Source organism: Panulirus ornatus, chromosome 36 (genome assembly GCF_036320965.1).
Source record: "Panulirus ornatus isolate Po-2019 chromosome 36, ASM3632096v1, whole genome shotgun sequence".
Classification (NCBI taxonomy): domain Eukaryota; kingdom Metazoa; phylum Arthropoda; class Malacostraca; order Decapoda; family Palinuridae; genus Panulirus; species Panulirus ornatus.
This window is the reverse complement of record NC_092259.1, coordinates 10,198,629-10,224,673: the sequence shown is the minus strand read 5'-3', so window position 1 is coordinate 10,224,673 and position 26,045 is coordinate 10,198,629. Positions and strand designations below refer to the sequence as shown.

The window sequence follows — 26,045 nt, the reverse complement described above, 5'->3', positions numbered from 1 at the left end:
AGAAACAATACCAAAGACTTTACTGAGGGAGAAAAAGTGTTAATTGCAGTGTGAAGTGTTAACACGCCATTATGGGATAGCTGCATGGCTCAGACTGAAATATATAAAATACGACGTTAGATGATCTGATGGAGCATATGGTCGTAGCCCAGGATTCCTCGAAGTGGGAAAGTGGACATTAATCTTCAGTGACACCTGCAGGTTTACAGCCTTGTCACAACAGAGGTACAGTCATTCATAAAAGTTCTTGGAGGTTCGTCTGAGTGTGTGTGTGGGCCTGTTAGTTCCCAACCCCTTTCCAGACGGCGAGTCTGTATATCGAGGCCATGTCCTAAGTGAACAAACAATTCCGACAGTTTCACCGTATATGATCGTGTGTGTGATCTCTAGTGTCCAGAGACATGTCAGCCAGAAAGGGCTGGAGATGGAATTCACCCACACGCACGGAACCCCCCCCCCCAGCGAACTTTTATGAGTGACTGTGTAAGGTAATGAACCACACGGGTCATAAGGTAAAACGGGAACATCTACTGAAATCATCGCCTTTAAAAACCAAGAGGAAAATGAAAATAATGATACACTTATAAAATGACACTTTGGACTGGCAAGGACAGTGTGTAAGTGCCTAGCCTGATCAATGCAACAGACTGAGACGGAAGTTCCAATCTTAGGAAGTGTGTGCGGGGCTGTGGAAACTTGTGACGTTACCTCACGCCGACGGTAGTCTGGATGAGGGTGGCGATACCGGAGTGGAAGAAGACAGTGGAGACGAGAGCACCTCGGGCTGGGTCGTCCTCCGATATACAGAGGTAGGAGGCCACCAGAATGGGTATGGCTACAGTTCCCCCCGCCATTGCCAGGTAGTGCTGCAGAAGGAGTGCCTCACGTTAATTTCTCTTCAATGTCTATGTGTGTGTGTATCTGGCGGGTCATTAGCGTTCAAAACACCCAATAAGTGTTATTAACTATAAGGTCATTAATGGTAAACTACTTAAAAATCTACTTCCATTTTTATGTACATCTAGTTGAGCCATTAGCTTCGATTACTTATTTTTTCCTTTTAAATTTGCGGACAACTCAAAGGCAAATAACGTTTAAATATTCATTTTGTCTAATCTGTAAAGATGACAAGATCATGAGCATTCAAAAAACTTATTATTTACTTTGTCTTGTTATATCCTAGCAAATGGTTTACCTCCTTCTCCATTATGGAACATGAGGTTCCCTTATACTTAAACCTTCGCCTGGGTTTCCCCTCCTGTATAGCATCACTTACCTGGAAGCCGAAGATGATGGAGAGGTACCAGGGCGGGACGTCCTCCACGCTGAAGATAAGGTCCTCCACGCTATCATCCCTGCGTAGGTCGGCTTTTTTCCTCTCCCTGCAACACAAACAACAGAACATGATTCACACACTCCATACAGTATACTGCAATCCAAATTCATCCCTCATTATGTAAATACATCAATAATACACACACACACACACACACACACACACATATATATATATATATATATATATATATATATATATATATATATATATATATATCCCTGGGGATAGGGGATTAAGAATACTTCCCACGTATTCCCTGCGTGTCGTAGAAGGCGACTAAAAGGGGAGGGAGCGGGGGGCTGGAAATCCTCCCCTCTCGTTTTTTTTTTTAATTTTCCAAAAGAAGGAACAGAGGGGGCCAGGTGAGGATATTCCAAAAAAGGCCCAGTCCTCTGTTCCTAACGCTACCTCGCTAACGCGGGAAATGGCGAAGTTTAAAAAAAAAAAAAAAAAAAAAAAAAAAAAATATATATATATATATATATATATATATATATATATATATATATATATATATATATATATATATATATATATATATATATATTGTTACGAGATGTAAGTCTCCCAACCGAGACGACACTGGTCTCGAGGGTGAAGCGTTAAGTCAAGTCTTTCACGTTCGAGAGCTAACCGAGCTTGTTCAGCCTGGAACCTAGCTTGTTCAGTCAGCTCCTTTTGTACCTGCACTTGTGCTTGTTGTGCTTGTGCATTGATCTTAGCTATCTCTAGCTGAATTCGCCAGTATTCGGGATCAACATTAACATCACTAGGGATATGGGGAGGGATCGAGGCTTCGGCCGACGTCACTGATGGAGCGGTACTGTCGACACTAATTTCAACATCAGGCGCAGCATCTACTATCTGGTCACTGGCAAAATGATTTATGACTAAGGTCTCCAACTGTACTTTACTAGCTTTCCGGTCATAATTCAATTTTAACATATTTGCAATAATCTTCAACTCATGCTTTGTTAAAGACTTGATGTCCTCGTGAGAGGGCTCAGATCGACAGAACTGGTCAACGTCAGCGTTGCTGGTCAACGGCATGATTAACGAAAAGGAAAGAGATTCCGCTAAGGCAAGAAATATCCTGGCAGGGTCGCCAATTCATATGTTACGAACTCAATACTTATTAAGGTCGCCAGTAACATATGTTACAAATACTACTGATCCTTGTCTTGCAAGGACGTTACAGATTTGTCAAGTTGCACAACTCAGGATAACACAATAATAAAGTTATGGGATTGAATTAAAGACCAGCATTACATTAAATCTACTTATAATGAAAGAATTCGAGTGTACAAAGATAGGCACATAAATCAAGCATGAATCATTACGTAAACACTGAAAGTGAGTTTAACATTGAACATGAGATAACATTCCAGATAAGATTTCAAGCCAGGAGGTCTCTTTCTTGTGACACTTAGTTACGCTTGACGTGACACAATGAACTTCATCGTTACACTTATCTAAACCTGATGTAACACAGTAAACACTTAGCTAAATCTGATGTAACACAGTAAACACTTATAGCACAACACGGGTAACGGGCTTATAGCACAGCACGGCTTACAGGCTTACAGCTTACAGGTTTACAGCAGGGGACACCACCCACCTCGCTGGGCTACAGAGAGAGGAATCGAATCTCAGCGGGTGTAGTGGGTACAAGAAGACAAGCGTTCACCCTTGCTGCTATAAACCTTACATTTCGATTGGCTATAGAAATGTAGGAGCAATTATTATTGGTTGGAGGGTCCCAGAGTCTCGGCGTAGTTACACTCTCGTAAAATGCTGGGTGGACAGAAACTCCGAGCCAGCCTCAAGCATCACTCCTCGCCCTGATAAGAAATAGATAACAACACACACGTGTTCCTAACAATATATATATATATATATATATATATATATATATATATATATATATATATATATATATATATATATATATATATATATTCCTATGAGTCCACGGGGAAAATGAAACATGATAAGTACCCAAGTGCACTTTCGTGTAATAATCACATCATCTATGTAATATACACATATCTGATGTAAACAAATTACAACTATACCCCGTTAATCGAATTATGGACTGTCTGTGTGGCAGCCAGGCAGCGTAACCGCAAGCAACAATCTGCTCAAAATATCGCCTTAAACAACTCGCTGACTCATGGATCTTGCTGATGTGTCACGTATCCTTCACGAAGTGGAAATACAGCCGCTCACGCTCTGGACAAGATCTGTGAATCAGCGAGTAGTTATGGAGGAAATACTGATTTAAGTTCATCGTCGATGCAGGTTAGGCTACCTGGCTGCCTTGCAGATGGTCCGGAGTTCGAATCTCGGGTTACTAACCCTTACCAGATAGAGTGGTCGCTTAAACGAATTTGATGCATGCAGGTTCCCAAGCAGGTCTAGGGTCCAAAAACTGACAGAACCTTAGGAATATGAACCACCCAGCAGGAGTCACGAGGACGTCTCCATCCAGCTGGGGGTCATGAAGTGACGTCACATGACTAAGCAGGAGCCAGTAAGTATAACGTCGGGAGGCAGTAGCCAGACTTACATGTTGGGCTGGATGTATAGCAGTCACACTTACATGTTGGGCTGGATGTAGAGGGGGCTGGACGGGCGCGGTTCGTCGCTGCTGGTGGCCACCGCCATGGCTTCTGCTGCAGTAGGAAATATACGTTACTACTGGATATACACTAATGCTTATACCAGGTATAAACATAATATTGGTCCCGGCTAAACAAATAATATTGGTACCATGTATACATACATTTTTATGCTGGGTTTACATTTAACGACAACGAAAACGGTAACAAGTTGAAATAAACAAGTGTGGATAATCATTCCCCACACACAACATCAATCATCCAGCCAATCTTTCATGAAAAAGTGAAACTGAGTATTCACACGCATATACACACACTGTGATGTGTGTGCATACATAAATACATACTGCTTCTAAGGGGACTGCATTTTTTTCAGTTGTTAAGGCCAGACCACCTCGCTTAACCTTGGTCTCTCTGTATCCGTGTAACTATCAGTGAGGCAAGGGACCAATAGTTTATTATAACAAAAGAATAGCTGTCGCGTGTCAGAAATGACTACATTAATCTGTAATTATAACCGTTTGAAATACAATCTATCTATTCGAGTCTGCATCACCTATTCATGGGAGGTATGACGTTAATTGTTTTGTAATGCTGAAAGATACACGTCTCCAAGTAACGTAGGAAATACAGTTCCATAAATTGCAAGTGTGGAGCTAAATCACCAAAGTCCTGGAAGTTTGGAAGGAAGAATAATCTAAGCCTATGTGTTACTTATGAACTACTTCAATGGCATATGAGAAATTATGTAACAAATGTAATCAATCATTACTTAGATGCTGTACTAGCACGGTTAGCTTTTACTGTTCTCTTCCCTTCCAACTAAACCTTGTTCCACATAGCCTCAGTAACAACTGGCTAACCATTTCTGTCTTCCTCCCATATATCTACAACCTTTTTCCTCCAGTCAATTGATACATGTCACCATGTCACCGCGATTAACGTCTTACACGCGAAAATGTTTTCGTTCAGCATCTGATTATCAGACTTGTTTTTCTTATCTTCTGTAGTAAACTAGATAATTGTCAAAGCGCTATACCATTATCTTACGTACACTGCAATACTATTGTCATTCATGCTTGTATATCTACCCCTGTCGCGTATCCAATATCTATGAAATAAATGCTGCATATAGTAATTTTTTCATGCAACTCACTAAAGCCTTTCACTTAATAAAGTGTAAAGTAATACTTAGGTAGTGCGCTATGTTCTGTAATGACAATATATTCCAAGTGTATATAATTCCCAGACTACTTACGCCACCACAGATATCAGACACGAAACACTGGTTTAAGTGTACATTGGTTTGGCTTCTTACTGATGGGTGGAACCACAATCTGTGGTGGAAGGTAGAGGAGGAGTGCGACCAATTCTATAGCCTGACTGCAGTAAGAGATAGGGCAACACGTCTATAAAACTCCCTCGTACACAAATAAAATCAAACACATACACACACACACACACTTGATCGCCGTTTCCCGCGTTAGCGCCAGGAACAGGCGAAGGTAGAATATGCTCACATCCATTCTGCAGCTATCATGTGTAATGCACTGAAACCACAGAGCCCCTATCCACAACCAGGCTCTACAGACCTTTCCAGTATTCATCCCGAACGCTTCACGTGCTCTGGTTTAAAACCACATCTAAAATCATATTATCATCTTGGTTACACCCACAAACACATTTAGACATCCAAACCTGAGCCTTCTAGAAGGACCGAAACTCACTGTTTGGCTCCTTCAGTCCCTCTTTTTAGAAAATGAAACAAAACGGGGGGGGGGGGGGGGGGTCTCCAGCCTCCCGCTCCCGTTCCCTGTAGTTGTCGTCTACGACAAGCAGGGAATATGGAGGTAGTATTCTGTCTCCCCTACCACGGGACATAAGCAGAATACAGCTGGCTCCTCACGCACAATGGGAAAGCATGTTGCAAATATTATGAAGTTTCACTATTTTACCGCCAAGTCGTTTTGCATAACTTAAAGGAAATCTTAGAAAAATCAAGAAAAAAGTGAACGGTCAAAGATGACGAATCACTCAGAATCAGACCCGGGAGTGTCTCAGTAAAGTATACTTACATCGACTTCTCAAGAAATGAAAACAGTTTAGCTGTGGGCAAACAAAAGATACGGTAGACAATAAAACAAATAATTCATATAAAAGTTAACAAATGAGGTGGAAGTGATAAAAAAAGTCGATGTGTGAGGTAAGGAATAACAGCGAGAATAGAGGACAGAGAAGACGTCTGGTCAGCAATGACGTCCAATCTTACGCCACTTCAAGGGAACACGAGAAGGGTCTCGGGTACGGCACTTATTCGCCTAATATTCAATACACCAACAAAAGAAATAAGAGCTGTCTCTCACCAGGGTGAGGGCCACGGCGTCCCACAACACCCACGGCCATACCGGAGAGCTGAATGCGAGATTCCATTTGACTTCGCTTCAAGACCACGAACATAATTTATACCGGTTCCCGTCCCGGTTCCCCAAGAATTCAAAAGTGAAAAATAACAATAACTTAATCAATGTAAATTGATATCAATGAAAAAAGTAAACTAATGAAGTAGACTAGTTGTTACAGTATATATACATGCTACATACTTGTGGTTTCACATACAACTTAGCATCTTTGCACCATATCATGATATTGTTAATGAAATTCACCAAGCAACCAATTTTCTCTCACTAACAAGAGCCCTGTAGGGATCTTGTTTGCGTATTTTCGTCCCTTTCATTCCATCATCGTATTTTCAAGAAATATTATATATATATATATATATATATATATATATATATATATATATATATATATATATATATATATATATGTGTGTGTGTGTGTGTGTGTAACAGGCGGAAGCGCTATCGCTAAGATATGATCGTCCCTAATAGGGAAATGACTATTCGAATACTATGTACTCTAATGCCCTTCGTCTCACGTTGGTGAGCAACCGGGTCTATACCGGTCATTTCCCATCAGGCTCTCACAGCCAGCATATAGCATTTTATCGAACCTAACTGCACAACGAGGAGGTTTATAAATACGAACAAAGTGTATATGAACACGCACCTTCATAGAACAAACAAACCTCCAACAGCCAGGATCGAACCCGGGACCCCTGCGCAACAGGTGGGAGCGATACCGATAAGCTATGATCGCCCCTAATTTCCCTATTAGGGGCGATCATAGCCTGGCTGTTGGAGGTTTGTATGATATATATATATATATATATATATATATATATATATATATATATATATATATATATATATATATATATATATACATATATATATATATATATATGTGTGTGTGTGTTTCAAATCAATGATTCGACTCTCGTTACTCAATGCGACGGCAAATGGTACATCTTGATACAAGTTTATTAGTGAATAAGTTTCCAAGACTGAAGCCTCAATGAGGTAGAGCCAAAGAAAATAGAACATAATGGACCTACCGCGTCTTGCTCACCCATACACATAGTATATAGACTTCATAAAATAAAGACAAGCTGGAAGTCACGGTCCAGTTTTAAGTGAAAAATTTTATATGAACGCTGACATTACAATGCAACCTATGCAACCTATGAGCATAATAGTTCTAGAAGTTTCCTTGGGGGTGGGAGCTTACGGAACCCCTCATCCCCGTAAAACCAACCGTACTTTTTTCCCTGACTTCTTAAATGACACTGGTGTCCGTATCCTCTCGCTAGATCTGATTTACTCCTGCTAGACGGGCAGAACAGGCGTTCAGGTCACTACATTTCCATGCACAATACTCCTGGGAAAACATCTCCATTAACTATATAACTGACCGGTTAATAACTGATCTCTATCCATCATCCTCTAAAATCAAATGGTTTCACACACCATCCTACAACGTCTCATAAAAGATTTATGTATGCTTCAACACGGCTTCTCCACTTTTAAGGATATCCTTGGCTACGGGAATGTAAATACACCTCGACAGCGTGGGTCATGTTAGTATTTTTATGAGTGCTCCAGATATGGAGCCCATTTTTTATACAGGCTTTAATAGAGAAGGAAAAGAATAATCTAAATTTTCGGAATCAATAATCTGAATAAACCGTTTTGAAAAAATCATATCATTCCTATGAAAAGTGCGAGAAAAAACATGGTGGGTTGGTGTATCATATATGTTCGTATATATAGTCAAGGCCAGTAGCTCAGCTTTCATCAGATTAAGAGCAGCAACACTGATGTGGAAGCTGCAAGATGGTTCCGGCCGCCACCTCAACTCAGGAGAGTGGAGCGTATCCCGTCCCAGGGTGGCTGCTCTCTGCAACCCTCTGACCCGGAGGGTGTAAGATGGCTCCGGGCGCAACTTTAACATTGATAAGTCAGATATGCAGTGCTTCCTTAGGTGGCTGCTGTTCACGCGGAGGTTCCGGGAACTACATGTAACCGTATGTTTAGTAAATACATATACACTGAACATATGGGATTTAGTACAACGTTCTGGTTCTAACGACTTACCTTGAGATGGTGTAAATGTTTAGATGATAAAATATATTCATCCGTGGGTAAATTATTCGTATATCCATTACATTTCCTATTGATATTGTGTATAAGTTCTGTTTTCAGCAATTATGATTTATTACAGTATTAGTCGTCTAATCACTTGATTTCAAGGACGATCAGTTCAATGTGTAAATGTTTAAATATATATAAAATATATCCATCCGTGGGTAAATTATCTGTATATCCATTACATTTCCTATCAATATTATGTGTGAAAGTTCTGTCTTCAGCAGATTATGATTTGTTACAATATTACTGTCAAATCTTATCACTTGATTTCAAGGACGATCAGGAGTTCAATGCGGCAACACGATCAGCCCCAAGTCGGCATTCCTAGTGGTCATGTGGTTTGGGAACGTTACCGGACTCTGCCTGCTTGTAATTACACCGCGAAAGAAACCTCATAAATGCTAAGCTGGAACAACGTCAGTTGACGAGAGTAAGTTCATTTTCGTCGAAGTACTTCTCGCTCCAAAGGAGTCCATTCTCTTCCCGTTACTGATTGAATCGGTCTTGAAGCTGCAGGAGCCCCTGAAGAACCCACGAGTTATATGATCATATCATGTGGTTCTGGAGGACACGATCCTTCGTGACGTGTGGCGGGACCCCACGACCATCACACGCCACCCCGACACCGGCTCTGTAGGTGTTGTCACAGACTATAATCTAGGGTAAATCTTTAGATGTGGTTTAAATAATCTAAGGCAACTCGATAAATGGGTATATGGCTTCGGTTGGCGTGTATGTGTGTGTTTGTGTTATATAAGGCACACATAGGAAGGACATGATATACACAAGGTTATGAGACGGAGCGGTGCGAATGTAAAACTCTCCACATACCTTAAATATAGTAATCACACACACACACACGTGTATAAATTCTATCGTACCAGTCGAAGTTTCCCACGTTAGCGACGTAGCATCAGCCAGACTAGTGTCTGCCGTAGTAAACGACTAAACGACAAGGGGCGGGAGCAGGTGGCTAGTAATCCTCCCTTCCAGTTTTACTTTTAAAATGAATGACCAGAGTAAGGAGCCAATTTAAGAATTTCCCCTACAGGGTTCTATCATCTGTTCTTGACGCAATCTTGCTCACGTGGGTAAATGGCATGTATTAAAATTTACATGCATAAATTATATATATATATATATATATATATATATATATATATATATATATATATATATATATATATATTACAAAGAACATTTACAGCTACACAATTTTCTTCCTGTGAGGCCTAGTCCCGTGAACATTTTTAAAGGGTATCAGACAAGGTTATAAGGAGACTGGCGAAGCTGGAGACTTTAGTGTTGCAAGAAATGGTAAACATCCGAGGAATCTCTACTGAATCGTCTAAAATATATGTATAAATGGTTGATGTTGATTCCTGATCAACCTCGTTTCGAAAATAATTGGAAATTCCTGGAAGCAGAGTGACAGTGTTAATCAACAAACAAAACCCTCGGTAAGCGATCCGTGCTAGCCCCGCCATCTTGGCAAAACCCCGTCCTAGGTACTCAAGGTAGGTGTGTAGTAGAGCATCTTACATGACTCTGTCTATCTTCATAAAATAAACCCGACCGTTATGACTGGCTCCACTCCTGCACTCTGAGTTACTAAACTTGCTCACAATGGTCAAGCACATCTTTCTACTCGCAAACACTGAACTTGCAGACTTACCTATCCAACCACTTACCAGTCATCTCGCGTCTTGGTATACCAAGCTCCAGTTCTTTCGGGGTCCTTTTGTCCATTGAGCTTTCCTTTCCTCCAGAAGCTGGGTAAGCACCATCTTAACTGAAGCGAAGCTGGAAATTTCGTTCTTTTGTGACGAGTCATCACAATTTCAACCACTTTCGGAGGGCTATGCCAAACTTCAATCTTCCCGAGCGGCACCGGGAGAAAAGATGCGTGAAACTAACATCTTCCTGAGCAGCAGACGTAATATGGCGCCAAACCATAAAGAATAAGTTTTTATCTCAGGCTAGTACACGACGTCGTGTAGTAAATGATAAGATAGGAGTCAATGAAAAGGCAAAATATTCCGGCATGCAAACTGAGATATATGTAATAAAAGAAATATATGTAATAAGAGATTATTGGATGATATTTGAATTTGGCGGGCAGATGGTAATCTTGAAACAACGCATGCGCAGAAGTTGCTAGAACTTTGAGCGGCAAAGTTTCTGTGAAAATGTGACTCAGTCCCGACCTCCGAAGAATTATTGCTGTATTTTAATCAGGTATGTAACTGAGTTACCGGAAAAGGGTGGATCTTATGTGTAAAGAAGTATAGATAACTGGGATAACAGCTGCAGGTATAGAATAAGAGGATATTGCTTCATTACCGGGATCTTTGAGGCTGGCGTCCAGGGGTGGAGAGGAAACTGAAGGAAAGCATTGCCAGGAGTTTAGAGGAACATTAATCTATTCTTTGACCTTGCTACTTCAAGTACTAGTCGCTGTAAGGCTCAGCTGTCTATGATAGTGTAACATAAGAGTTTTTGTTTGAGAAATCTTTTGTATGTAACTGAAAATTTTGGCACTGGAAACCTTCGAGGCAAATAACAGTACCCTGGGTGTGCAGGTGCCACATATTAGTAGGTGGAAAATTAGGCAGTTATTCACTACTAACAGTTGCCTAACAAGTTACACCAAAGAATTGTCAATCGATGCATAGTGTTGTATCTGGTACTCTTAATCTTAAAATTGTAAAAAGAAAATAATTCCTCTTATGCTAACAGCAGTACTGTATACCATTGCTTAATTTTTGTACAAAAGAAAATAATCCTCTATTGAGCTAGTAATAGTACTGTATGCCATTGCTTAATTTTTGTGACCACTGTCTGATTGGGATAGTGACTGTGGCCATGAGAGTGAGATGTGGTGAGTGAATACATCAACAGAGTTTACTACTATGTGTATGTTACTAGTTTGAGTAATAAATCAAATTAACAGTATTCCCTTACATGAATTTGGTAGAATTTAATTTTTTCTGTTAGCGGGGTGGGTAATACGAGGAAGGCTCTGCTGTCCGTTTAGGGGCCACAGGTTTCATCTCTAGGCTCCTCTCTTTAGGTTTCCCTCATTTACCTTGCTACTCATATCTAACTTCCTCTTTGGCCGATCTATCCCCGTGGTTATTGATGGATCAGCCTGTAACCCTTTCTCCACCAACAGCAGTGTCCTTGAAGGTTTGTCCTGTTTCCTACACTTTCCTGTTTTGTTAACGATTTTTCTACAAATAAACCAAATGCACTTGTACGCTGATGACTCAACACTGCATCCCTCTACATCCTTTGATTCTCATCTTTCTTCTTACTCGATCTGCATATCGTTTTATCAACTTTCTCAATAAATTCAGACTTGGACAGGATATCTCCGTGGGTTAGACGAAATCTAGTTAAGTTTAATGCCTCCAAAACCCAGTTTCTGCCCATCTCTATATCGAAAGTTCCTCATCTCTCCTCTCTCCTTCGACGTCTCAATAATTCCAACTCTTAAATCAGTTAACATATTTGGTGTTACTGTAACAACATCCACTCTTTCTTGGGAACCCATTATGGAAACAGCAAAGTCTGTCGCTAAGGAAGTGGGAGTCCTGTTTAGATGTGGAAATTTCTTTCTTCTGAACATTTATTGTTTATATAAACGATTGATGGTGATCTGTCCTTGAATGGAGTCACTGCTCTCATGGGGTGACTCTAGCTCTCCATCCTTACTTGACTTGAACGCGGTCCGACATATCAGCTCCGGCTAATTTCATAACTTTTCCCACTTCCTCCACGCCGCGGTGTTGGATCACTTTTCCCGTTCTATAGGAATTACTTTGGTTTTTCCTCCCGAGAGCCGGCTGCTTGTGTGCCCACATCATTAGTTAGACCATGCAGTACTGGATAGGCTGCTGCTTTATATGATTACTGAGCGACCATTGGCAACTCAAGTGTGGGCCGTTTTGATGACCCTACATCTCAAGCGAAAGAACTCTATAATCTATCATGCCTTTCCCAGTGAGTATAATCTGGCACATCTTCAAAGGTTTTTCACTTCCTCCAAAATTCATATTTACTTTCATATGTCTTTCATTAACTTCTGTATTTCAATTAAGGCGTGGCTTTGATGAGGACTTTGATCAGTGACTGGTGCCTCCATTGTTAGAAAATAAATGTCACGTATTTCTGAGGTAACGTAAACGTCTCTCTTTTCCCAAGCTGAAACCAGAACACAATACAAGGGCGGAGTAAGTACAAGTCGGTACTTACGGGCTTCAGATGTTCTCAGGAGTGCGGCTTCCATCACACTGGCAGCTGTCACGAGTGCGCCCTGACATCAGCTTGCCACGTTGCCAACTCCGCCAGTCACAAATCTCGCACTCATTCCGCCGCTCACGAACGTCACTCCGGGAATTGTAATCAAGGGTCACCCGCCTCTTTCCGCGAGTCATGATCAAGGGACACAAGCCTATCCGTCATCATGATCAAGGGACACCAGCCTCTCCAGGCATGATCAAGGGACATCAGGCTATCAGCCAGTCATGATCAAGGGACGCCAGTCTCTCCACCAGTCATGATCAAGCTAGCCAGCTCGTTCTATAACTAGCAAGGCCGTCTTCTGGTATCTATATTTGTCCAGTGATCCTCTACTACTATCTCAGCTCTTGTTATCATAACCCTCTAAACTCATTCTTCACTCAATTTTCACAGCTGTTTAACACTTTACTTAACAAAGCGGCTAACACGAGGTGCACAGTTAGGATTGTAGTCACCCAATTCGCCATACACTTGGTTATAATCACCCAATCATCAGACACATAAGGTTGTAGCCACCAAACCAGAGTACATGTATGGTTGTAATCACTAATTCAGGGCAACTTCAACGTAATTACAGGGGTTGTGCACCCAACCCGTTAGATCCAGAGGTTATAACGACCTCACTCCTGACAGATACTTAGGTTATGACAACCTCATTCATTATATAGATTAATATAACCATCCCTGGCAGTTATATAGGGGTTGTGACAACATTACTCCACAGTTAGATCCAGAGTTTATATCAACCTAATCCCTGACATACTTAGGTTATGACAGCCTCATTCCTTACATAGATTAATATAACCTCATCCCTTACAATTATATAGAGGTTGTGACAACCTTATTCCACAGAAACGTTAGGTTGTGATTACTCAAAACATGACTAACAGCAGCAGCAACGATAACAGCAATAGAAGCAGCACCGAAATCATCAGTCTCTCTCTCTCTCTCTCTCTCTCTCTCTCTCTCTCTCTCTCTCTCTCTCTCTCTCTCTCTCTCTCTCTCTCTCTCTCTCTCTGATGTTAGGCGATATTCTTGCCATGGGACCTTGGCTGGATGTACCTCTCATGTTACTGTGGTGGAGAGTCATCCACAGCTTGGCTGGTCTGTGTTACACGTGACGCTTGTTCCTCGTTAGGTGCTGCTGGCTAGTTGGGTAGTCTACCTCGGAGGCATATGGTAGTGTGGTGGAACGCCATCAGCTGTATTTAGTTTTAAACTAAGTATGGGTGAATGCCTGGATTACTTATGAAAGAATGTCTCACGAGAAGCCTGAGAACACACTCAACGACAGAGTGGTCTTTATTGCTCTTAATTTCTTGCCAGTAAACCGTTGAATGTCCTTGGAGTTGGTAGAGACTATTATCGGTCAGCATTCACCAGGAAACCTAGCACTTAGAGGAGAGTAGATCATGGCCAGGTTGGTTTCAACTCAGCGACCTAATCTTTATTGTATCTATATGGGAATGATACGTATGTAATTGTGATGACCACGATAAGCAAGTCAGTGCACATCGCTAGAATTTCTAGAATATCTTGTATACATGGATTTATATGCAATTTAGGCCACCATAGGGTACATATAATTCAATTTTTGATACATTTATTAGCAGTTTTTTTTTAGTTATCTTTGTCATCCCATAGAACTATGTTCTATTCAAGTAACTGGAACCATGAATATGCCGGATGTACATTTTTTTTGTAAATAATGTACAGCCCAATTCGTTTACTGGTTTGAACCTAATCATGTGAACATAATTTTCTTATACCAAAATGGTCACAGATCTAACCAGGGTTTGGGAGATTATTAGTGATTTGGTCTCCCATATAGACTCCGGGAAATGATGTTTTTCTAGGCTGGTTCCAAGGTCACGTTACCTTTGTGTAGATTAAGACATTTTTCAATATACAGTTTTAAAGTATTGGCTATTTAGTTCACTTGATTGAAAAATGATACAGAAACCAGCAAGGAATTTCGTTGGTGTTAAAGACAAACCGTGATGACCAGAGTCGTTCCGCTGTATTCATTGGTCGTACCGTCGTGCTTTAAGGTCAATTGTGCTCAAGGGTTAATAGCTGTAAGTGAAAATAGTAAATTTATGCAAAAATAGGCTGTCATTATTTTAAGATGAGTAACTATATCGTCAAAAAATGATATAAAGTTATCAAGGTTAGACAAGCGTATTATTAATTGATAATTGCTCCCATCTTCAACGTTAGGCAGATGACCCGCTCTTGTCATTGATCCTCCGCAGCAGCTTTAATGCCATCCTACCACCTTTGTCTATAGTTGATAGTATTCTGTGACTCAAATCATCTCTCAGGATTAGTAGGTTATTCATGAATGATGTTGAGTCTAAAACCTTTTCTTCTGAGTGTAAGTAAATCATGAAGGGCAGTCTGCCTAATATCCTGATATATATTCATGCATTTGATATGCAAATTGTATTTTTTTAATGATCGTTTCGAGAGGCGATTGGGACTAGTAGTGTATATATATATATATATATATATATATATATATATATATATATATATATATATATATATATATATATGTATATATATATATATATATATATATATATATATAATATATATATATATATATATGTGTATATATATATTTTTTTTTCTCATGCTATTCACTATTTCCTGCGTCAGCGAGGTAGCGTTAAGAACAGAGGACTGAGCCTTTGAGGGAATATCCTCACATGGACCCCTTCTATGTTCCTTCTTTTGGAAAATTAAAAACGAGAGGGGAGGATTTTCAGCACCCCCGCTCCCTCCCCTTTTAGTCGCCTTCTAAGACACGCAGGGAATACGTGGGAAGTATTCTTTCTCCCCTATACCCGGGGATATATATATATATACACACACACAAGAAGAAAATATAACTAAGTTGATATACAACGATGAGACGTAACTAGGACGCCATTTGGTTGTATATCAACTGACTTGCGTTTCTTTCTTTCGTGGCGCTACCCCGCCCCACAGGAAACAGCGTCGCTACCCCATGCTTTAGCGAGGTAGCGCCGGGAAAACAAACAAAAAAAGAGCACATTCGTTCACACTCAGTGTCTAGCTGTCGTGTGCGATGCACCGAAACCACGGCTCCCTGTCCACGTCCAGGCCCCACAGATCTTTCCCTAGAAGTAGTGGCATACTTCTAGGTTAGTTCACTATAAAGAACTAAGTTGTACATTTGCTCTAATTTGTGCACTCAACATCTTTGAAGGGTCCTTTTTTTTTTTTTTTTCTACTACTGAAACATGACGGTACGACCTGATGGTTTGGGCCAGTAGGGTGTTATAGCTTTCAGTCTACTCTTGCAATTGAAGTTAAAGGTACCTAACCTAGTGTAAAATATATTGATAGGTATATATTTTTTTACTTTAAGAAAGCTGCAAACGAACTTAAAGAATCTTCTTCATCAGCTGAAGACGTCATGTTTATTTAAGTCGTAATTCAGTTTTTCTTTGATTTTGAAATGCCAGCAGAAAATTGAACTTTTTGTGCCATGTCATTCCATTGTTGCCAGAGGTGAAGACTTTTCATTTGCTTAAACACTTAAGTAACCTTGGCTCACTATTGGGTGCACAAGGACCCGTTGCCAGACATATGTAATATGTGGTCCTTCTTTCGTAGCGCTATGTCGCATCAGCTCGGGAGGCGGCTCCGTACGTATCAGAATTTATCAGGTGTTGGTAATGAGTGGCAACGCTGTACTCTAGGTTGGTATAATAATGTGAGCGGAGTGATGCAGGTGAACCTTTGTAGACTCGAGAGGGTTGCCCCGAATCCTGGATGGAGAATAATCATCGGCTAGGCGTCAGACGCCGAGTCCACGTGTCACACTCCCTCGTCCGGTAAGTGATGCATGATACACGTCGCAGTTGGCAGCGAGTCCTTGACCAGCTTTAGTTAAACATTGTCGCCACAAGTGTTTTCATGTTGCTGCTTTTTGTAACATATTCTTTCAGTCCTTAGCTGCCTTACAACATTTCTTATGCTGTATCTTGAGATGAATATTTTTCTCTTTAGATGGAATGATCACCGCCATTTCCCGCATTAGCGAGGTAGCGTCATGGAATGATCACCGCCATTTCCCGCATTAGCGAGGTAGCGTCAAGATTAGAGAATTGAGCCTTTAGAGGAAAAATTCCTCGCCTGGCCCCCTACTCAGTTCCTTCTTTTGGAAAAGTAAAAACTGGAGGGGAGGATTTTCAGTCCCCCTCTCCCACCCCTTTTATAGTACTGATGATTTTTGAGATTCGTGCAGATAAGTTTTGCTAATATATATATATATATATATATATATATATAAAGTGATGGATCTGTTGCTTGGAAAAAAATGCAGTCGTGCTTGGAAAGTAACCAGGGCTTGGATATATAAGCCAATATTACCAAGTCTTCACCTCCGGCAGCAGTGTAATAACGACTTGGTACTAAAAGTCCAATTTTCTGCTAGCGTTTCAGAATCAAAGAAAAACATTCTTTTCCAGTATAACATATAGGCCATTTTCTGTTGATAGATCGTGTTTCAGTAATGTTTAGATAATTTTTGTAAGTTATCAGTGATGGTATAGATATCACTTTGTCAAGTTTGATGTTAGAAGCATCGTCTTGGTAGAATCCAACATTTCCTTTAACCTAGTTAGTAGTATCGTCTTGGTAGAATCCAACATTTTCTGTAACCTAGGATGATATTTGTTATTGGTGTAATTAATTGATTAAATGGTTGGTATGGTGATGCTTGTGCTGCGGACTGTGTAATGTTGCGTGTGCTGCAATGTGTGTACAGGTGGTGTAACGTCGTGGTAATGTGGTGGCCGATAGTAGGGGCGGCCGGCGTCGTTCTGCTGAGCCGTATGGCAGCGGGAGCAGCAGCGCCTAAGGCCGCGCGCCCACCCTCGGTAGTTTTGGAGGGCGTTGTCGACCTGGTAGCTCGGCAGTACCTGGCTGGGTGTAGCCTGGTCCTGGCCACAACCCAGCCACACAGCGCTGTCTTCACCCACATCCTCAGGTGAATGGGTCCACCTGTATAGTTCACTATTTTTTTGTGTGTAGTATCAGTACCATTGATTCGTCTACACCGTTTTTGAATGATATAATTTATGGAGCTTAGATAAATCACTGGAACCTGTTAAAACCTATTTAGTCCTGTGTACCCTTGTGTGCATAAATGAATGTGTACAAAGGTACCTGTGTGTGTGTGTGTGTGTGTGTGTGTGTGTGTCTGAATATAGGTGTGCACACAGGTGCCCTGTATGATCTGCCATAATGATTTATATAATTATGAATGGTCGTTTGAATGTGTTGCATAAACTGCGTGCCAATCCTTCCTGCAGGCAGGTGTGGCGCGGTGGTCAGGCTAGCCTGGTGCTGAACTGGGAGGGTGCGCCCCTTCCACCATCGGTGCTGCACCACCTCACCCACGGAGACTCCACCCTCACCTGCCGCGCCATCATCCTCCACCTCTCCACCAACGTTTCCACTACCACCGTCAACAGAGAGGCGGCCAGGAACATTATGTGGTAAGAGTCCTGCTCAGTTGACATACAAACTCCGTTTCACTCACTTTAACCTGTATGTATGAATATAGTGAGAAAATTGACCATAGTGGAAAAAAAAAATTTGGCGCCAACGAGTGGTCCGTCTGTAAGGGCTGTTTAGTAATCGTCTGGGTCAGTGCGAGGCCAAACCTTGCCGCGTATACCAATATTGATGAGCCATGTAGGCAAACCTTTCCCTGGTAAATTGAAATTGAAGGAGAGAAAGGTCGGTAGATCACGGATTGTCGATTCCGTCAGGCTGCTAGAGGAGGTGCATCTGGTTCCTGAGACCCGTGTGGTGATGATAGGTCATCAGGTGCTTGCACGACACGCCCTCCAGCACCCACGCCTCCGAGATACCCTATACGCCATCTATCTCGCCACCCTCGACTCCGGAACGCTTGGTCAGTTAGGTGAGTCGGCAGGCAGCCCGAGACCTCGTGTTGCCACCGTTACCAGTGAGATTTTGTTTTTCGTAATGTTAGGGATGATGAATTTCCCATTAAAAACGATGAAGTTTGTAGGTAGTGATGGTGTTGATATATCCCAAGTTATCAGTAACCAATGAATTATATGTAGTGGTCCTTTGCCAGTGGTAACGGTGATAATTTTGTTTTACCATGTGTGTACGCCATGTGTCCGGGTTGAGTGGAGTTCTTCCGACAGAATATTGAGACGTCTGACTTGAAATGAAACATTTCCCAATAAACTATTATTTCTCATGATTGTTTCATTAAGTATGAGTTGCGCGGTAAGTATGAGGTACGTACATTTACCCTGAATATTCAGAGTATGAATTTCTAATTTGTGGCGATGAGTTTTACTTTTTGAATGAGTTTTGCGTTTCTAGTCTGTGTAATGCTAATAATTTTTTGTTGGTCGGTAGTTGCTATGAATTTCTGCGTGAGGGTGAGCAGAATACAGGCTGTTTACACTCATGATTAATTACAAATACTTTGTACTGTCTTATGCTGTACTAAAAGTGTTTATGAATATACTTTAGCGTACTGAAGGTGTTACTAATGAATTGTTGAAAGTATCATTAATTTATTACGTTTTAGGTGTTTCTATAAATTTCGTTATATTGTACTTGTTGCTGATGAATGACTTTATTGAAGATGCTTCTAATTGACTACTATTTTATACTGGAGGTTTTGCTTATTTCATTTTATTGAAAGTGTTTCTCACTGTGTCCAAGCATCTTTGATGCCATCCTCATGATAACATTTAGAATACTGTGAACACCCCAAGTGCCTGGCACATGTGTTCATCTGGCTCCTCTTTCACACATACTTTCCAACTGTTCATCTCCCTCAAAGTCCTTACTCCTCAGACTCTACTTTGACTCTCCCTGTCCCCGAAGCACTTGTGTATTATCTCAAGTGTATCTCGTCGCCACACTCACTTTCAAGTACTAAGAACAATAATGTAACCCATCAATACCTTGTTATGTATATTTTTTGGTCTAAAGCATTTGGCTACTCCATGGTTAATTAAATGGAATGTTGTCGTCAGGACAGACATGTGAATTTGGAACTACATCTCTTATCATATGTTGATTCTGTTATGGATTGTGATATGCTTATGAAGTTTTATATTCTCTATCATTATATGTTGATTCTGTTATGGATTATGATATGTTTATGAAGTTTTTTATTCTCTCTATCATTATATGTTGATTCTGTTATGTATTATGATATGTTTATGAAGTTTTATCTTCTCTCTATCATTATATGTTGATTCTGTTATGGATTATGATATGTTTATGAAGTTTTATATTCTCTTTATCATTATATGTTGATTCTGTGATGGATTATGATATGTTAATGAAGTTTCATATTGTCTATCATTATATGATCTGTTATGGATTACATGTTTATGAAGTTTGATATTCTTTGTAGTTTGTTAGTTCTCTTGTAAAGTTTGGTAATTTGCTTATAAAGTGGTAGCTCGTAGATCTCTGAAACAAGTTGCCAAATAGTTTCTTGATAATTGAATGAGCATTTGATTATGTTCTCTAATATGTATACTATGGAGGTTAACCCTCTCTCACGAAGCTCTTATATCCCGTTCCTCTGCCTTGCCTTCTGTTCATCTACGTTTGTTTAACTCTGCTGTTGCTTGTTGAGTGCCCTTACGTAATACCTTGCCACCACCATAGTACGTGGGAATGGTAGATAGAGTAAATGTACAATATTTCTCTCACTAACTCGATGTCTCTCTACCGTTGGGTTGGTGTTGTGCAGGCAGTGGGGTGGGCATGTACCGCCGCTGTCTCTACTGTAACATGGGCAACCCAGACGTCGTCCTCCTGAAGCGTTGGCTCCACCTACCACCCACCGTCATCGCCAACATCACCATCTTCCCTGGTAAGTGGAGACAGGATACCTACCTACCTATTAGTACGTACGACGAGAGTTTGCCACGAGGCGAAGCTACGCTCAGAGAAAGGGGTTGACAAAGAGTTTGTGCGTATTTTACTATTTGTGTCTTACAGGGAAGGGACTTTTACACTCGTGTTGTCCCGTTTCTTAATTTCGTATTTGTGCACCATATCTTTACTTTATATGCACACGTACATATACACTCTAGCATACGCCTGGTACTTATTCATCGACCAGCCCTGAAGGGAAGGATGAACAGCTGGGTTGGCTATGTGCCATATAGAGCCCTCACCGCTGTATCGTTGGAGGAAAAGTTGGTTTTATTTTTATTCGTATGCGGTCCCACTTTCAGCGGTGGCCTTGTGCGCGCGTGTAAAGATTCGCCAGGTTTAGCTTAACATGGACTTTTGTGAATGACAGGGCTCAGGTCGGCACGTGTGTGTTGTAGTGCGGTGGGAATTTTTCCGGGTATGTACATTGTGTAATGTATGTGTCGAACTTTGATGTCTGGAAATAAAAAGAGCGTGGTTGAGAGAGCAGAAGAGGGTGTTTTGAAGTGGTTTGGGCACATGGAGAGAGTGAGTGAGGAGAGATTGACCAAGAGGATATATGTGTCGGAGGTAGAGGGAACGAGGAGAAGAGGGAGACCAAATTGGAGGTGGAAAGATGGAGTGAAAAAGATTTTGTGTGATCGGGGCCTGAACATGCAGGAGGGTGAAAGGAGGGCAAGGAATAGAGTGAATTGGAGCGATGTGGTATACCGGGGTTGACGTGCTGTCAGTGGATTGAATCAAGGCATGTGAAGCGTCTGGGGTAAACCATGGAAAGCTGTGTAGGTATGTATATTTGCGTGTGTGGACGTATGTATATACATGTGTATGGGGGGGGGGGGGGGTTGGGCCATTTCTTTCGTCTGTTTCCTTGCGCTACCTCGCAAACGCGGGAGACAGCGACAAAGTATAATAAAAAAAAATAAATAAAATATATATATCCATATATATATATATATATATATATATATATATATATATATATATATATATATATTGAATAATGTACTGTATTGTAATAATTAACTTGCCTGATGGGTGGGAAATTTAGTATTTTCTTCAATATATGATTTATGTTGTTCAGTTGCACGTTAGTTCATTTTAGGGACATTGCCATCAGCATAATCTTTACCCCTTGAGCACGTCGGTATGATCCTTGACCACGAGAATACGGCCCATTTATCTAACACTGAAGGGTCAGGTCAAAAAAGGTTAGGCCATCGTACCACGGATCACACTTGTGCTTGATGGTGTGGCCTCTCTGTCTCTCAGAGAAGTTCGAGGACATGCAAGGACACGTGCTGAGGATCGTGGCCAAGGACCTGTTCCCGTACGTGTCTTACGAGAGAGAGACGGACGCCCCCGGTACAATGGTCACGCCCAGGGATTCCCTAGACGTACGCATGCTCGGCACGGTGGCCCGCAGCCTCAACTTCACGTAGGTGGTCTCTTGACAGAGGTAGTGTACACACACACACACACATACACACACACACACACACACACACACTGTAACTCAGGTTGAGTGATACGGTCTCTAAGAGGACTTTGCGTCTTTGTATACGCCCTTTTATTACACTGATGACGTTCAGCAGTAAATCTAATCAAATTTTGTCATTTGTACCCCCCCCCCCCCCACACACACACACGTTTTTCCAACATGTGAACATGACTTGGAGAAGATCTTATGTTAAGTGTGAGCAGACCTTCTTTAGCAGCCAGGTACGTGATTCCCTGACGTTGTTTCTTAACCAGGTACGTGGTCCGTGCGCCGGCAGACGGCCAGTGGGGCGGTCGGGTGCGGAACGGCAGCGGGTGGACGGGCATGGTTGGGGAGCTGGGTCGAGGGGAGGCAGACTTCTCCCTGCGACTGTTCTGGTCAGGCCGCGAGGAAGCAGGCCATAGACTTCACCCGCGCCTACATCTTCGAGCCGTTCGTCATATTCACCCGCAAACCCGGTCCCTCGCCGCAGCACCTGGCACCCGTCAGGCCATTCTCAGGTACCGTCTGGTGTCTCCAGGTAAAGGTAAAAAAGATGGTGAAATTATTGAAGTCTGAGCCTGAAATGTCTTGGAGTAAGAATATTAATGCTGATTATATAGTTACAGTCACCTTGAGTAATTCTTTGATATTTATCCATCTCAATAGGTGAGGTCTGGGTAGCTCTGGTGCTGGTGACCACAGGGGCGGGCAGTTTGCTGTGGGCGGTACAGAGGGCGTGGTCCCGGTTTTCTGGAGAGCGTGGCGTGGACCTGTCCTCAGCTCTGCTAAACACGTGGGGAATGTTGCTGCAGGACCCGTTGACAACACTCCCAGACAATATCACCGCCCAGGTACCTCATATTTATGTATTACAGTTGCTTTACACAGCACAAAGTATATGTATATCTTCAGTACCTAAACTGCTGACTGGTCTAAACATTAAAGGCTAATTTACTGTAAAGAGAAGTGTGCACGGAGTTAGGAATGCTGGGAGACGACCTGTTACCTGAGTGACTTGACGTGAGTCTGGCTCTTGTCTACCTTGTGTTGGGTGGGTTATAAAACTGTGGTTAATTCTGATCCCATGAGCACGACAGTACGGCCTTTGAGCACGACTGTCATCCCCTGTGTGTGATGGCGTAATCCTTTGACATGACATTTTAGGGACAGGTCAAAGGCCTCTTTGTATTAGTAAAAACTTTTGTCTCTCGCTCCAGCTGTCTGGCACCAACTCAGCCTTGAATGTAACTGACACGGGTGTGTGTATGTTGATGGTGATAGTCATGGTGGTTGCAGGTGGTGGTGGGAATGTGGTGGGTGTTCTGCGTAGTGGTGGTGGCCATGTACCGCTGCTCCTTGATCGCACACCTCACCGCCCCGGTCAGCCCTCCTCCCATCGATACCCTGGACCAGCTTTGGGCCATAGACGGCGCCACCTGGGGACTAGAGGGCTATGGCGTTGGCTGGAACTGGTTCAAGTACAACACCAACCCGAAAGTGCAACAGATGTTCAGCACCATGCGGGTGGGTACTAGGAGGTACAACAGATGTTCAACACCATACAGGTAGGTACTACGAGGTTCAGATGTTCAGCACCATACAGGACTTACTACAGGTGTTCAGCACCATACGGTGGGTACTGCCTTCCTCGGGAGGGGTCATTTAATTATACACGTGTCTTATGATGATAAGTTTTTCAGTATCATCTCATTTCCCGTGATGCTGAGGTAGAAGTTCACTTCATTCCTCGTCAACTATCCTCCCTCGTCGTAATCTTTATCATATTTTGTTAATATCAGTCAGAGTTATGATGAACTAAGTTGTAAATTGTAATAGATTTTGTCCTTGTGCGATGGGTTGGCGGCAGGTGACAGGTCGAGAGGAGCAGGTGACCCGGGTGCTATCAGGTCCTCACGCCCTCTTCACCTGGAAGCATCATATGAAGACCTACTTGGCCCTACACCACACCGACGCCCGTGGCTACACCCCAGTTCACATCAGCCGCCAGGAACTTATCTCCGGCCAGAGTGGCTGGGGTGTCAGGTGAGACATCAGGGTCTAGTTGAGGAAGAGCAGGGGGTAGTTGATGGGCAGGAAGAGAAGGGACAGTTGATGGGTAGGAGGAACAGAGAGTAGTTGATGGGCAGGAGTATGGGGTAGTTTTTGCTGAGGAGGCTAGGGAAAGAAAGACGATGTGTGTTGGTGTCATAAAGTTCAAGAATTGGCGCCTTACAAGTGCAGAACCACCTCTCTCTACAGTACAAATGATATACTACAGATAGATGTAATTAGATATCTTTGTTTTGTGGTTTCGGTCTGTTAACCGGATATATACTGGGTGTTTGTGCATATCGTTTTGTGCACATGCGCCTTCAGGCTTGTGAGAGGGAGCAAAGGTGTTTAAGACTGTTGGAGGCGAATGCCAGAACATGATTGAGATGGTACGGTAGTAACAGCATCCATCATTGCATGACTAAACATTGTGATCCTCATTCAGAGTTCCCTTCTGCAGGAGAGGTGCGCCCTTCCTCAAGCCCTTGGACAGGCTTATCGGCCGCTTGGCAGAGACTGGGCTTATCGTCCACTGGCTGAACGACATCACTGATGCCTCTCTCAGCAAGACCCGGCTGGAGCTAGGGACACAAGCTGCAGGAGACCGACCCAGTCCTCAGGTGACATGATCCCTAAGTTTACCCTTCTGTCACTGTCTTTCTGTAGCTCATACTCAAAATTGACTCATATTGCTCAAAACTGCGTGTGTACGTTTCCCTATACTTAGTTTATCACAGTGAAATAAGACTCTGTGGTTAGATCCCAGTCAGTGTATATCAGCGCAGGAAGAGGTAGGTCAGTAGGTTTTAAAAAGTTGCAAAATGAGAATCTAAAAGAAAAGCAAACTTCTGTGGATGAAGAAAAGTACATACATTTAGACTCGTTCTGTATCGCTTCCTGTAACTTCATATTGTTATATACTTATTTACATAAGGTGCTGTCACGCCACTCTTTCCAGTGCCTCACGTCATCTGCATCTCCCGTTATTCTAGAACCTCTCGTCATCTGCACCTCCCGTTGTTCTAGGACCTCTCGTTAACTGCGCCTCCCATTGTTCTAGGACCTCCCGTCTTAGTACCTCTAGTTACCCACACCTCCCGTTTGTTTTAGTACCTCTCGTTTACTCACCTCCCGATGTTTTAGTCCTCGTTTACCGACACCTCATGTTGTTCCAGTACCCCCCCCCCCCCCCCCTCCCTTTCCTTATAATTCCCGACGTTTAATTACCTCACACCTCCAGTTAGTTGCTCGTGATACCTGACCGGCTGGTCCCCGGCAGGGCGAGGACGAGGACGAGGACCTGGTGCTGAGCCTGGGTCACCTGCAGGGCGCCTTTTACCTCCTGCTGCTGGGCTGCTGCATCGCCATACTCACTATCCTAGTCGAGCGGTGTGTCGCCGCCGCCAAGACGCCCACACCCTTTGCAGGTCGCCCTTGATACGCCCATTGATCACGTCACTTGCCCACGGCTGCTGTAGGACATGCCGAACTTGGGACTCGAACCCACAAATAGACATTTAGACAACGTATCCGTTCTGGGACACAGTGTTTCACTGTTTAAGTGATAAATAGCAGTCGCATGTTTACCAAATGGCTTCGTAGCTTCGTCTCTTCGATGTTTATCAACTGACTATTTCTTTGTGTCTCCCCTGATGATGTGGTTATTACACGAAAGTGCACTTGGGAACTTACCGTATTTCATTTTC

The 26,045-nt window shown here is 42.3% G+C and overlaps 2 protein-coding genes across 5 annotated transcripts in view; one reads left to right on the top strand and one right to left on the bottom strand.

The window, feature by feature from the left end:
- LOC139760331 (solute carrier family 23 member 1-like) overlaps positions 1-12,842 on the bottom strand; it is a 26,898-nt gene extending 14,056 nt beyond the window's left edge. The window contains exons 1-4 of one of the 4 annotated variants that reach the window (XM_071683350.1): positions 12,768-12,842; positions 3,942-4,014; positions 1,277-1,382; positions 709-866 (exon numbers count right to left, since the gene is read on the bottom strand). In XM_071683350.1, coding sequence (XP_071539451.1) covers positions 709-866; positions 1,277-1,382; positions 3,942-4,014; positions 12,768-12,801 — 371 coding nt within the window. In that variant the 5' untranslated portion in view covers positions 12,802-12,842. Of the gene's footprint in view, positions 1-708; positions 867-1,276; positions 1,383-2,957; positions 3,147-3,941; positions 4,015-10,201; positions 10,383-12,767 lie in introns of those variants that run through there. The other 3 variants (XM_071683349.1, XM_071683351.1, XM_071683352.1) reach the window with 3 other exon arrangements.
- On the top strand, positions 10,690-26,045 carry LOC139760330 (glutamate receptor-like). The gene is given in 13 exon segments (XM_071683348.1): positions 10,690-10,748; positions 17,620-17,841; positions 18,167-18,352; positions 18,629-18,783; positions 20,617-20,739; positions 22,077-22,242; positions 22,560-22,686; positions 22,688-22,805; positions 22,954-23,138; positions 23,584-23,811; positions 24,155-24,330; positions 24,800-24,959; positions 25,619-26,045. Coding segments are annotated over 12 exon segments (1,986 nt in total). The 5' UTR covers positions 10,690-10,748; positions 17,620-17,638; the 3' UTR covers positions 25,778-26,045.